This window comes from Pristis pectinata, chromosome 18, assembly GCF_009764475.1.
Source record: "Pristis pectinata isolate sPriPec2 chromosome 18, sPriPec2.1.pri, whole genome shotgun sequence".
Lineage (NCBI taxonomy): Eukaryota > Metazoa > Chordata > Chondrichthyes > Rhinopristiformes > Pristidae > Pristis > Pristis pectinata.
The window spans coordinates 19,118,402-19,132,501 of record NC_067422.1 but is presented as its reverse complement, the minus strand read 5'-3'; the positions used below and the strand labels follow the sequence as shown (position 1 = coordinate 19,132,501).

At 35.3% G+C, this 14,100-nt stretch overlaps 1 protein-coding gene across 3 annotated transcripts in view; it reads right to left on the bottom strand.

Annotated features, from left to right (window-relative positions):
* Window positions 1-4,320: 4,320 nt before the first annotated feature.
* gps1 (G protein pathway suppressor 1) overlaps window positions 4,321-14,100 on the bottom strand; it is a 45,855-nt gene continuing 36,075 nt past the window's right edge. For 2 of the 3 annotated variants that reach the window (XM_052032676.1, XM_052032678.1), the window contains exons 13-14: window positions 13,346-13,480; window positions 4,323-7,621 (exon numbers count right to left, since the gene is read on the bottom strand). In XM_052032676.1, the coding sequence (XP_051888636.1) occupies window positions 7,547-7,621; window positions 13,346-13,480 (210 nt within the window). In that variant the 3' untranslated portion in view covers window positions 4,323-7,546. Of the gene's footprint in view, window positions 7,622-13,313; window positions 13,481-14,100 lie in introns of all 3 variants that reach the window. The other variant, XM_052032677.1, reaches the window with a different exon arrangement.

The window sequence follows — 14,100 nt, the reverse complement described above, 5'->3', positions numbered from 1 at the left end:
GTTGATATCTGGAATGCCAGAGGAGATAGTGGAATCAGATACAATAATTATGTTTAACAGGCACTTAGACAGACACTTAAGTAGGCAAGACATAGAAGGATACAGTCCTAATGCAGACAAATAGGATTAGTGTACATGGGAAAAACAGTCGGCATGGACCTGTTTCTATGCAATAAAACTCTATGGCTACGATTGAGCACAATTACCATTTATACCAGTTAGCTTTTGGTGACTCATTAAACCATTGTATCTCTATTCATTTAGTACATTTTATGTTTGTACATTACATTAACCATTTGATCAGCAGGTACTAATACCACACTGCTATTAAAGCTTTGTTTGGCCATTCATACATGTTCTTTTTCAAAATATTAATTTTCATCTCATTAATAAACCTTTAACATATTGGAGAACTGTCAACATTTGATAAGATAGAAAATTAATTTAGCACAGCTTTTACAGAGAGATATTGTTGAAGTGACTCAAAATATATCAACATGAATAAAAATATATGAACCACTTTAATTTACATCAGTCATAAAGCTAAATTATTTGTAAAATTCAGTTTCTGGAAAACCAGGATGCTGCTATTTAATTTATGCTTCACTTCAAGGATGCAGATAATGTTTAGTGCTGGCACTCTTCTAACAATTTGACATACCTAACACATAAATATTGTTATTTAATTTAGTAAGAGGTACCAGCACCCTATATAATAACAGGACTAAAAAGGACCTGGGATAGCACTGGAAAATTTATATGTTATTTCCATCCTCTTCTTAACTGAAAATAATTGAATTTAGAATTCATAAACATTTGTTTAAAATATAGCATACTGTGATAACATCTACCCAATTAATCAAGCCTGGTGAACATATTAAATGGAGCTCAATTTTATTCCCACAACTTATGTGCAATAACTTCCACTTGCTAAAATGTCTGGAGAAAGACACTGAAAGAGTGAGAAAGAAGAACTTCATAGAACACAGAACAGTACAGCACAGGAACAGACCCTTTGGCCCATGATATCTGTGCTGATCATGATGCCAAATTAAACTAAATCTATCTGCTTGTACATGATAATAAATCTGATTCTGATTCCCTACAATCCCTGCATGTTCATGTGCCTGTCTAAATGCCTCTTAAATGCCACCATTATGTCTGCTTCCACCACTATCACTGGCAGTGCATTCCAGGCATCTACTACTGCACAAATCTACCCTGCACATCTCCTTTAAACTTTCCCCCTCTCACTTTAAAGCAGTGTCCTCTAGGAATTGACATTTCTACCCTGGGAAAAATGACTATCTACCCCATCTACGCCTCTCTTAATTTTATATACTTCTATCAGGTCGCCTCTCAGCCTCCAACTTTCTAGAGAAAACAATCCAAGTTTGTCCAACTTCTCCTTATAGCTTATATTCTTCAATCCAGGAAGCAACCTGGAGAACCTCTTCTGCACCCTCTCCAAAGCCTCCACATCTTTCCTGTAATAGGGCAACCAGAAGGATGTTGGGCAAAAATGAGAACCATGAGAGATGGAGAGAGAAAGGAAAAGACAAATGGAAAATGCATAAGGGAGACAACAGTGAAAATGGAAGAGAACCAGAGATCTGGATATCAAAAGATGCCCTTTTTGGAGATGTAAAATACTGTCAGCATTGTAACATACATTTAAAGTGCCCTTAGGGTACTTCTGAAGGCATGTTGTGATTTTGAGAACCCTAAAAATGTAGTTTCTATGTTCACACTGTTCTCCAAATTTCCTTTCTCTCCTAAAAATTAGCTTCTCCATGGTGTTAGTCCACCATCTGTTCTAATACTGTTCAATGATCAGACCTCCAATTCACTTACTGTTTAAGGCACCAATATTTATCATTTTTATAACACTTCCTGAAAAGAAATTCAATGATTTATTTCAATCAATCAACAAAATAACAATGATTTGATCAATTGAGATGTGTTGAAAGTTAAATCTTCCTGAACTGAATCACAGGACCAGAAATATGGTGGTGGGAAGAAAACTTTAAAATATATCAAAAGTGTATTAGAGTGAGAGTAGACGATTTAGACTTGTTGATCCTGTTCCATCACTCATTAAGATCTTTGTTGATCTGTAACCATATACCCATCTCATCACCATATGCTTTAAGTGATGTTTAATAAAAATTCATCAAGCTTCAATATAAAATGACCAACTTTCCTAGCATAATTGTCATTTGCAGAAACCACTTTTTACAAACTTCCATTACACATATCCCAATATATCTTCTGAAAGGCCTAGTTGTAATTTTTAAGACTATGGCCCTAGTCTTAGACTCCCAACCAGCAATAGCTTTTATCCATCTAGATAGGAAACTCCCCTTAAAATATTGAAATCTCTCATTAAATCACCACTCAACCTTCTAGATTTCAGGAAATAATCATGAGTACTTTCCACTTAAGTAAAACATTGCACTCCAGTTACTTTTCTGGTAAATCTTCAGCACAATCCTTCGACCACAATCATATCCTTCCTAAGCTGTGGAACCCAAAATGTATTTTAACCAGGGCTCTATATAGCCATAGCAAACTTCTATCCCTTTATATACCAGCCCACTTTATGTATAAGCCAGAACCGCAATAGCTTTTTGATTATGTTTTATACCCATCCTTTACATTTCAAAGATCTAAGAACATGGATTACAGGTGTCTGTGCACTTCCGCCGATCATCGCTCATCCCTCCAACCACAACCCTCCCCGCCATCAAGGACATCTTCAGGAAGCGGTGCTTCAAGAAGGCAGCATCCATCATTAAGGACCCTCACCACCCGGGACATTCCCTCTTCACGTTACTATCATCGGGGAGGAGGTACAGGAGCCTGAAGACCCACACTCAACATTTCAGGAACAGCTTCTTCCCCTCTACCATCAGATTTCTGAACGGCCCATGAACACTACCTTGTTATTCCTCTTTTGCACTATTTACTTATTTTTGTAACTTATAGTAATTCTTACGTCTTCATGTCTTGCACTGTACTGCTGCCACAAAACAACAAACTTCACAACATAGTCAGTGATAATAAACCTGATTCTAATTCAGCTTTTAGTTAGTTCTCTGTTCTATCCATGCTAGGTCCAAGGTGGGTAACCTCACATACATTCAAGGTAAAGAATTCAGCTGCATCAAAACAGATGAAATTTTGGCATTACAACCATTGTTGATTATGAGTCCAGAATTGGTATTTGAGACAATTTTCTCTCTTTTCCCACATTCATTGGATATGACCATGACAAGCCCATTTACTGCCCATTTATATTTGATGCTTCAAAAAGAAACCCCAAGGCATGTTAATTTAAATCTAACCAATTGTATGTGATTATAGAACTTCAATATATCAATCCTGAGATATATCCTTTTATGATGGAGGATTTCATTGGGTTATGAAATGAAATCTGGTCCATGGATTTACCCAGATTTAATTCTAGCTCCAGGTTTTCCAGGTATTTCCATCTGAAAGACTCCAGGGAACCAATTTACATCTACCAAGACTTTTCAGAATATCTTGGCAAACATGAATACCACATTAGCAGATCCTGATTTAACCGACATGACTGACCAAGATGGGACACGGTACAATTTTGGAAGCTCTGCTCTTCTGGATGAGTTCAAGGGCAGATGGACTAGCAGCAGTTTACAATACCAGCAATGCCAAACTTTTAGGGCACATAATGAAGAACTGCCATTTCATGAAAAGCCTTGCAGTGTTATTTTGTTGCACAAAATAATGACCTACTTGGGTCTAATAAAATGGATAATCCTGGCAATATGCACATCTTTGCAGTTACAAAGATAGATATGTGACAATCTTTCAAGAAAGAATTATATGATTAAAATAGATGTCAACTTTAAAATATCCTGAAGCAAGCTAATTTATCTATTTTTCTTAATCAGGAGGTATGTGAGTATTAATAAGCAAGAATGTTAATTCCATTTAACTCACAAACAGAAGCATAGGAAACATTTTTCCAGGCCTGCTCTGAAATTCCTAAGCCCTCTCCACTACTGATATCTCTATTTCTGTAGCTCCCTACGTCATATCTTCAAAGTCTGATACAAAACTTAAAAAAAAACCTTTTCCAGAATGAAGAACAAGACAGGATTCAAGAGTTTCAAGCCTGAAAATGCAGAAACGGTAAATACTGTTCTACATCATGCACAGGTGAGATTTATGATGTAATTAAGATGCTGTTACATCAAATCCAGCTATTTGGTCTTGAAAACATTTAGAGTCACCAAATAGAATAATATAATCCATTGATAAGCAAGTTTTTATTTAGTAGGAGATAAGTACACATTTAAAAAAAAGCTGGGCCAATTAGTTCCTGGCCATATTTATTTGGTCAGTTTGTTAAATATCCATTTTTACATTTTTATTCATGTTTCAATATCTATCAGGAAATTCAGTCAAATATCAGTAAGACTTTCTGATGCATAATTCCTCGTACTAAAATTTAATGGAAGATTTTAAAATAACTTTCTGCCATAATCATGGAACTTGCAGGCCTAAACCAATAAATTAACAGGAATGTTCAAAGAAATTTCAAAGAAAATATCTTTGAATTTACTAATTGAATATACTCAAGCATTGACAATATTTTTCTACTAGGAATTTTATAATTATGAACCTGGTATAATCTACGTGCATGGGTCATTGAAACTTACCAAATGTTCATAAGAGCAATGTGTGCCTCAGCAGATTCCATGCAGGGAAGGCGAAATCTGAGAGTAGTACACCATAACACCTATAGGGTGAGTAATGGAAGAACTGGGACAAAGGATAAACACGTGATAGTGAGGTAAATCTGGCTTTATATTTGTTTGATCTGTTTAAAAACAAACTCAAAATACTCCCAATGTAAACACTCATACATTTTAAATATCGTGCACTAATATATAAGAAAATATAACCAAAATCATACCAAATACTTGAAGGTCCTATGTTAAATTTCAAAAGAGATGGGGCTGATTTTAGTAGTTTTGCAAGAAGCCTCAAGTAACACTGGCTTTCACCCAAATTAACTGATTTTTCTGTACGATCAACAAAAAAAAATGTTAAATAGAAAGCCTCAAAAAGAAACAGTCACGTTTTGTCAATGCATTTCTGCTCATCTTTCAAACTGTTTCCTGGTTTATCAACAGGACATCTGTATGTATATTAAATATTCATCCAAAACTACATGGGAATTAATTATATCTCTGTGCAGTGAAGAACTTATGCTGCCGACAATCAACTCAAATAGCTGTAACGGAGTTGAAAATTTAGACCGTAGAGCTCAAATTTACACTTTTGTCAATTTACACTATATAGAATGTGTAACTTGACATAATTATAACTTTGGCTGAATGGAAAAGAGAGAAAGCTACTTCTATTTCCTATATGAGAAGGGGTCAATTTAAATCCAAGAATGGCACTGTTACATTCCTACATGCAAGAGATGAGGATTTTATCTCCCAACACAGTGGGAGGAAAGCAAAACAGTACATTATCCATTACTTAGTCCTATCAACAGTAGTTGTAACTCAATAGCTGGGAATCATCAAGATAACTGTTATAGGGCATATATTTGCTTTTTTGTCCAGTTTTTTGGTCAAGTAAACTGATGTTAAGACAAATGTTCCAGTTTTAAAGGTGGTAACCAGGCCTTAGTAACTGTTTAATTATAATGATGTACTATGTATAATTATAAAACCTGTTTCTAAATTGGTGTGGAAAACATTGTATTGTTGATGTGTAATGTATTACAGATTAATAAGAAATACCATTTCTTTTATTCTGACATGACAATGAGTCTGTCCTCATCACAATTAAAAAGGAACATACAGGAACAAAAAATGTGAAACTAGTCACTGTATTGCCCATAAACAGAACAGTTAAAAGATCAGGGGACAAAGCTTTCCTCCTTGCTGGTGATGTGCTTATTGTGTTTCAAAGACAATTTACAAGAGTCAAAACTGAAAACAATTACTTGCTATTGTAGTGCTTCAAGAGTAATTTGAAAAGCATGAGATTCCACAAGGCTAAGCACACCCAAAGAAGAAACCACATTTCTCATATGTAACAATGAATTCCAAGAGTTTTACTCGCGTTAAAGCAACTCAAGTCCCACCAGAACGCTCATGTTACCATCTGTCACAATTGTAAAAAAAACCTGTAACTCACTGCTAATAGTAAGACACTCACTCCATATAATCTGTATATTTCTATTTTTGTGTTTTACTACTATTGAAAAATTGTAATTAAATTTTCTTTTATTAAATAAAATAAACCATACTTTTATTTTGAATGTTGCTTGGGAGTGATGCCAGAGTTGAAGAATTTGTATCATACATACAGAGCATTAAAGTTTAAACTAATGATGAATTCATACTATTCTTTTTTTTAATACTCTTAAGATTGAGCCAACAATTACTGCAGCAATCTAACAACCAATTACTGATCATCAACTATGACATCATACATTTTCATGGGAAAATTAGAGACACCAGTCAAAAACATTTAGGATAATGACAAAAGGGAACATTCCTATCCATAGGCATTGTTGGAAAGTATTATAAACTCGGTCAATGAAATTCAAATTGATAATTCAGGACACAACTGACACTACAGCAGTCAATTACTGGGAAACGATATAGTTTTATACTTGAATGCTAGGTTTGACAATGCTTGAACTTGGTATATCAATTCTCATTAGGCTAAGGAACACCACTAGGTAACTGTAGCATGCCAGTGTGGTGGTGGGGAGAGGTGGGGTGGTGGAGGGGCTGCAAGCGATAAAGGAAATGCGTTTCCAAGTCTAATTATGTAAGTACATATTTCATCAACCAATTTCAAAGCAGCACAAAATGCCTCAATACAAGAATTTATGGCACGGCTGAAGGAAAAACGTGACAACGGAAAAGAATAAAATAAAAATTGAACAATGGACTTTAATAAAACAGTGTAATTATTATTTTACACCATTATGACAAATCTTTAAAAGTACTTTTCAACAATGCCTCTAGAATGAATAGAATATTGCACCACTGATAGTCACTGCTCTTACGTGTGCAAGAGGCTCCCATAACCCGCTCTTATTTGTTCTATTCCATAGTCATGGGCTTTTATCACTCTTCAGCTAACAGTAACACATTCCCTGGTACAATATCCTCCATTTATTATTCCAACACTCTTTTCACAGTTTTGTAGAAACTAAAACCTTGCCCCTTGGCTGTTCAGAGTGCTCTCCCACATATCACAATTAGGATCCTGAAAATAATTAAAAAATGTTTTTAATAAAGATTCAGATCCCGTAGCACACAGTTCATCATCTTCTTTAATCCAAAGGATTTTTTGTTTAACTTAAACAACAAAACTTTCTTCGTGCCCCCAAAAACAGCAGGATAGAGGTTCACTTCTACAATTGTTTGAATTTCTTTAAAGCCAAAAAAGCAGTTCTTGGTTGAAGAACTGTGGAAGGCAAAGCACACAGCACTGGTTCTTCTTTAACAGGGTCTTTATTTCTTTACATGTTGGTGCTCATTCGAGTTTGACTGTTTGCAGAATTAAGTTCACCTTGGCTTCCTTCTCTTGGAGGGGACTGTAAAGATATAAAAAAATTAACAATGAAGTAATGCCTATATTATCTGAAATGCTTGCTTACCTTGTACTCAAAACATGTTAAAATGCAATAAAACGACAATAGCTTTAAATAAATGACATCTTAATTGAATGCAAGGTATCACATGATTATAAACTACAGTAAAGAATGTACAACATTTCAAGCTAACATATCAACTCAAAACTGCCAGACCAGAACAATTATGCCTTGTGAACATTATCTGGGCTTTGATTTATTTTGTGTTGGATTTTGCTCTTTTTTTCTGGGCAGTGCTAGTAAATTTCAGGACTTGTGCATGGAGTCCAACTATGGAGCTGAAGCTTGCTGTATTTCTTCAGCCTTTAAGCATGGGAAGCTGCACTCAAATCATGGCATAGGTTCCCTTTCCCCATTTATATCAATGACAACTGTAGGTTAGCATAGGCGAATTACAAATTTAATTATTTTTGTTTCTTTTAATGTTTTGAATCATTTAAAAGTCTTTCATATGCCATTCCCACTGAAAATATCAGATATCAATTGTTCATGGGACATAAATAAAACATCTGTCTTATAAATCTGATCTTATATATAAAGAAATCAAAAGTAACTTGTTGATAAATGGCCACAATCAAAAGTAGCTGTAAAAATAAAAATAAATCACATGTTTACAAGTTACTAGATTTAACTGACATCCACCAGAAGTAAACCAGAGTAAGATTTCAAAAAACTTTGGTACAGGTGATTCGAGTAGTAAGTGTTTGCTACAAGAATAAGACCTTTCAAATCCTTTACTGGACCCCCTAAAGTCCTTTGAGGAAGTACATTTAAAGTGATGACGCACAGGGAATGTGGCAGCTAATTGCATTCAACAACCTTCCACAAAATAAGAAAGAGAACAAATGACTCCATCATTTAATAAGATGATGGCTAATCTTTAACCTCAGTGCCATTTTCCTGCATTAACCTTGATTTCCCTAATATTGAAAAATCTATTACATGTTCTTATATTCTCTTATTACATTGAAGGCAGCCATTCAGCCCATCCAGTCTAAGGAATCCCATCAATCCCATTCCCTCCTTATTTCCCTGCAACTTATTCTCTGTCATACACTCATAAGTTCTTCTACTACCTACTGGTAATTCATAGCAGCTAATTAATTTACCAATAAGCACATATTTGGGATGCAGGAGGAAACTGGAGCACCCATGGTCACTAGGAGAACACACAAACCCAACCACAGGATCAAATCTGGATTGCTGGAGATGTGATGCACTGATATGTCTTATATAAACTCAGCCACCGAGCCTCCACAACCCTCTCGAGTAGAAAAATAGAAAAACTGAAACATTTCTTCTCAACTCAATCCTGAGTGGCCAATCCCTTATTTTGACCCTGAATCCTGGTTCTCAATGCCCCAAGAGGATGGAAGATCATCTCTACACATCCTATCAAGGCCCACGTGAATTAAATGGGGTTGCCTCTCATTCTTCTAAAATCAAGACAGTAGAGGCCTGGTCTGATTAATCTCTCCTCATTTGTCAAATCCAACATCCCAAGAATCAATCTGGTAAATACCTGCTGAACTCCCTCGTATAGGGAGAACACAGCCATACACATAATTCCAGATTAGATCACACCAGGGTCATAATGGGATTGACGCAAGATGTCTCTATTCTTGCTCAATTCCTCTTGCAATAAGGATCAACGTACCTAATTGCTTGCTGAGATAGCACATTAATTTTCAGAGTTTTATGCTCAAGGACACCAGATCCCTCTGAACACCAACATCTTTCAACCTCAAGTAGCAAAGCAAAAATGACCAAATATCATGATATGGATTTTGCTGGCAGATCCTCACAGAATTTTCATTTACTTATGTAATACCTGGAAATTTGAGACACTCAGCAACTTCACAACTGCACTGTGCCCCTGGAGTCCAAAGGTGGATGAGGAGCTTGCAAAAGCCCATCCATTTGAATGATGATTATATAATGAGGAAAAAAATGTGAGGAAATGCATTTTTATTGTTTTATTATTTGAGGGAACTGTTAAGTAATTATTTTTAAATATACTATAATTTCTAATGTTTTTTTCTTTTAATAGTACTTGAATGTTTCGGAATAGTCAGGGACATTTAGGGCTTTGAAATGTTTTAATAAACAGAAACTTGGGCAGTGCTTTGCCATTCATCAGGAGTTTCCAGTAGAAGGTTCACAAGCTGGGGTTGTTCTGGCCTGTCACTACAGTCAATTACAAGAAGATGAAGTTGACAGTGCACGGAGATCCCCAAAGGATACAGAGATAGGCGGGAGCAAGGACAGATTTGAATGGGAGGATAATAATTTTAAATCTGAGGCACTTAAGGACTGAGAGCTAACATAGATCAATGGGCAAATGGGTGAAAAGAAATTGGTGCATTAGAATATAGCTAGAGGGTTTTGAATAAAACAAAATTCTTGAACGATACAGAATATAAAGGAAGTCTGATGATAAAAGCATGGATGAGGTTTCCAGCAGCAGACAGGCTAAGGCAGAGACCATATTATGAACAGATATACTGGATGATTAAGAGAATGTCAGAAGCTGAGCTCAGCATCACATCCGATAATGAGGTTACAAATGACCTGATTGATCCTGAGATAGTAGCTTGGAAGGTGATTGGCCTCTCTTCCCAATATTGAATTGAAGAAAATTTCACTTCATTTTTGTACTCAATATCGAAAAAACAGCTATGAAGGGTGTTGGGGGAAGTGGAGGTGAAGTAGAGCCAAGTATCATTGCCGCACATGTGGATCCTGTTGATACCTTTTTGGATGACTTGCAAGAATAGTTTCTTGAAAAACTCAGGAGCTAACACTGTAGGCCACAGCAGGTTATGTCTATGGCTGAAAGGAAGAATGGAGAAGGATGGTTTGATCAATCACAGGAAAAGTAGCAGACAGGTTGAGAGAGTGAAGTGCTACTGCTCCCCACAGTCACAGTTATGCACAATGTTATTTCTGATTTAATTTGGGTTGTTTTGGTGCAGGTGCAAGATGGAAATGTGACTGGAAATACAAACAAAAAGTTGCAGGAAACATGGGGATGAAAGTGTGAGAAAAGCAATGTTGGAAAAAGGGTGGCTGTTTGCCTGGGAGGTCAAGGAAGGAGCTGAAAGAGAAGGGAACCTTTACAATATGAATTAATATGTGGGCCAGGAATTTAATAGGAGATCAGCAATTTAGTAGGAAGAGAATGGAGAAAACAGGAAGTGGATATCCTGGACAATATGAACTCAGGGAGGGCTTCTGGGTTTCATTGTATCTGAGGTCTTCCTGCCTCTCTTTCTCCCTATTTTACACATCATGTCTTTCCCTCCATTCATCTTCATAGTGGATAATTATGAGGGACGAACTATGCCTGCATTTCTCTTTCTAACTTCCCAACAAAATAACTGACTTTTTAAAATCCTTTTTTGTTATATAGAGTCTGAAAATAACTCCCATTAATTATAGTGTTTGCATCAAAACTAACCTTCAAAACATTCCCAAGTTCATAAGAATGCTTTCAAGTTCTTCAGGAAAAATTATGAACTCAATTATTGCCATTGAAAAATGCCAGGCTTTGAATTGCAGTGCAGAATGACTGCAGTGAATCATACTGATGCATGCAAAGAATTTTCTGCACTGTGTTTGGAAATGCAGGTTGCAGCACACTATGAATTGTAGGTACCCTTCAGTGACCAAGTATATGTTCACATAGCCAACAACTCAGTTTTTCAGTGGTCTTGAGTCCCTTAAGAGCATCTCTTCACAATTTTAGTACAAACCATTGTTGGACTGAACCATTCAGATTAATTATTTTTGTCTTTATTCTGTTACATGTGTTGTTCAGCTACAGCTAATAAATGAAAAATATTTTTAAATAAGTTGAGTGATTTGACTCAAAGTAAAAATGACTTAACCATTTTAAACTTCATAGTGATTGTTTTTTTAACTTCTGCATACTACTTGATCAATGATAAATTCCTTGCCCATATAGCTGTAAGCTAATTTCATTTTCTATATTTAAATGGAAGCAGATCATGAATGGGAACAAATTCCTTTGTGATTTCCTTATTCAAGTGGCTTGCAGATGTACAGATTATATAAATGCATAAAGCAGCAAATTTTCTGTGGCACAGGATGTACCACAAGGCTTAAAGTCTAACTACATGTTAAATAAATATTAAGGTGAATTAAAATACTTTTTTTTTATTTGGGCAAGGGGTCAGAATGCTTGTTTTGGTTGTGGAAGGGTTAAATTATTGCCTAATATAATGGATCTATTTTAGGCTACTTAGTACTTCTTTTCCACCCTGTGAGAAAGAATACTAATGTAGGGAGACTAAAGGTTACTCAAGATCATAGCAGGTTTTGAGAAGGTTAATAGCATTTTACATGATGATTATGGAAGTGTCATTCAGTGTGACATTAATTTGCATTTACATTATTGAAACATTTCATAAAATGGCATTGAATATGTCCTCTTTAGTGTTATGAAAAATATGGAGCATTCATAAAACCAAGCATTAAGTGGTTTAAACAGCTAATTATTGTATGATTTAAATAGTTTTAAATAGTATGATCTGCAATTATTATCTTTTGACTTGAACAAGTTGTATTATTTTGGTAGGCAGAAAAAATGGCCAAGTAGTGCCGACTGTGGCATGTGCAGCCATTCAAATCCAAGCAAGTCCTGAACTTCTGAGCATGAGGAATGAATCTGAGCTTTACTGTCAAATTCAGATGGACTTTACATGGAGCTCAGTGATGCAGCCCAGTTATGCTGGGCATATCGCTGTTAGACCTGATGTAGGTTTTCAAACCCCATTGATCTTAATGGGGAGTCTAGGCCTGTATATTAGAAGGGAGAAGTCTTTACTTATAAATTGTTTTGACTTTAGTTTAAGTTTTAAACTAGTTCTAGATTTTTTTTACATTGACTTTGATTATCTTTATTTCTTTTCCATTTATATTTATTTTACAGTGTTTACTTAAATTTTAATAGTTTTACTGTCCCCATGTCAGAGAAATATAACTATGAAAATGATTTACAGGTCTTACAGCTAACAGAACTGTGACAGCTTAGCTGTGTGTCAGGAGCTGCCTCAAGGTGTTTCAGAGTGGTGGCTTCCATACTCTGCCAGCAAGATAGGCCTTCTGCATACTGCCAAGATAAATGCAGGTGTGTGGGAACCAGACAATAATTCTGAATAGCAAATCCCATCCAGAATGATCCAGTCTAATACGTTCAGTAAGTAAACAAAGGTTTATTAAGTGGCATAACATACAAATATACTTTAAAATTTATATTTTTTGTGTTTATTGAACAATATTTAACCTCATAACTAGCCATTATCATAAGTGAGTATTGTTTAAGTATAGGAAAGTACAGGTAAATTTAATTCCAATATTTAAAATGGACTAGATTACATGACTGTAACCTCCATGGGAATAAAAATTATGCATCTTTTCAATGCAACACTTCTTTTAATGAAACTTAAGCCATGACTATTTCTAAAATACTCGTTGAACAGCTGTTACAAGTTTTAAATTAGCATGAAGACAGAATGGACATTGTGGCCATCCGTACTTTTTTCAAGTAAATAACACTTATAACTAATATCTGTATTTAACAATTAGGCTGACATTGAAGGCTGAACAATACCTTGAAAGAGTTATCATTTAATGCCCAAGTACCTTAACGTGGATTTGATTGCGCAGAATAGCAGCTCGGAGTATCATGGCTTTTGCTCTTCTTTGGAACTCTTTGCCCATCTGCAAAGACTTTTCAAATGTTGTGCTGCGTTGATCTACATCCCTAGCGTACAGAATCTGTAGTCAAGAGAAAAAATAAACTGGTTTAATTATCCTCTTGCCCATTTTCTTTTCAGACACAGAACTGTGAAGTTAAGAAATTATTCCACAATTTAACCATCAATATTCTGTTGGCTGCAAAGTAGATTAATTTAAATCAATATTTTGCCTATATGACTCAGCTCAAGTTGTTCCATTTTTTTTGTTGTGTCAAACTTGCTTTGCTGAAAATAAAGATATTTAATATTAATCTTACAGGAACCAACTCTAAGATTTATATATTTAAGAGAAAACATTAATGTCAATTATCTACACCACTTGAATAAATGAGTTAATTGCTCTATAATCAAACCATTTTAGAAAGCTGTGATTGTTTTATGAGAAATGCTGATATATGCAATCACAGGTCAGGAAACTTTTCTCCAGGTCTTAGAAGAATCTCATCTATTTATATATTTGTGTGCATTCTGGTCAATATTTATTCCTCAGTAAAGATTGCTGTTGTTTGAGACACCTCCCACTGTGTAAAAATTGAGTGCTATATTTTCTTCATTAAAACAGTGAATATATTTCCAAAAAAAAACTTACCATGAAAGGTACATATAAATGGAAAGTCTCTACATTTATGACAATTTGTG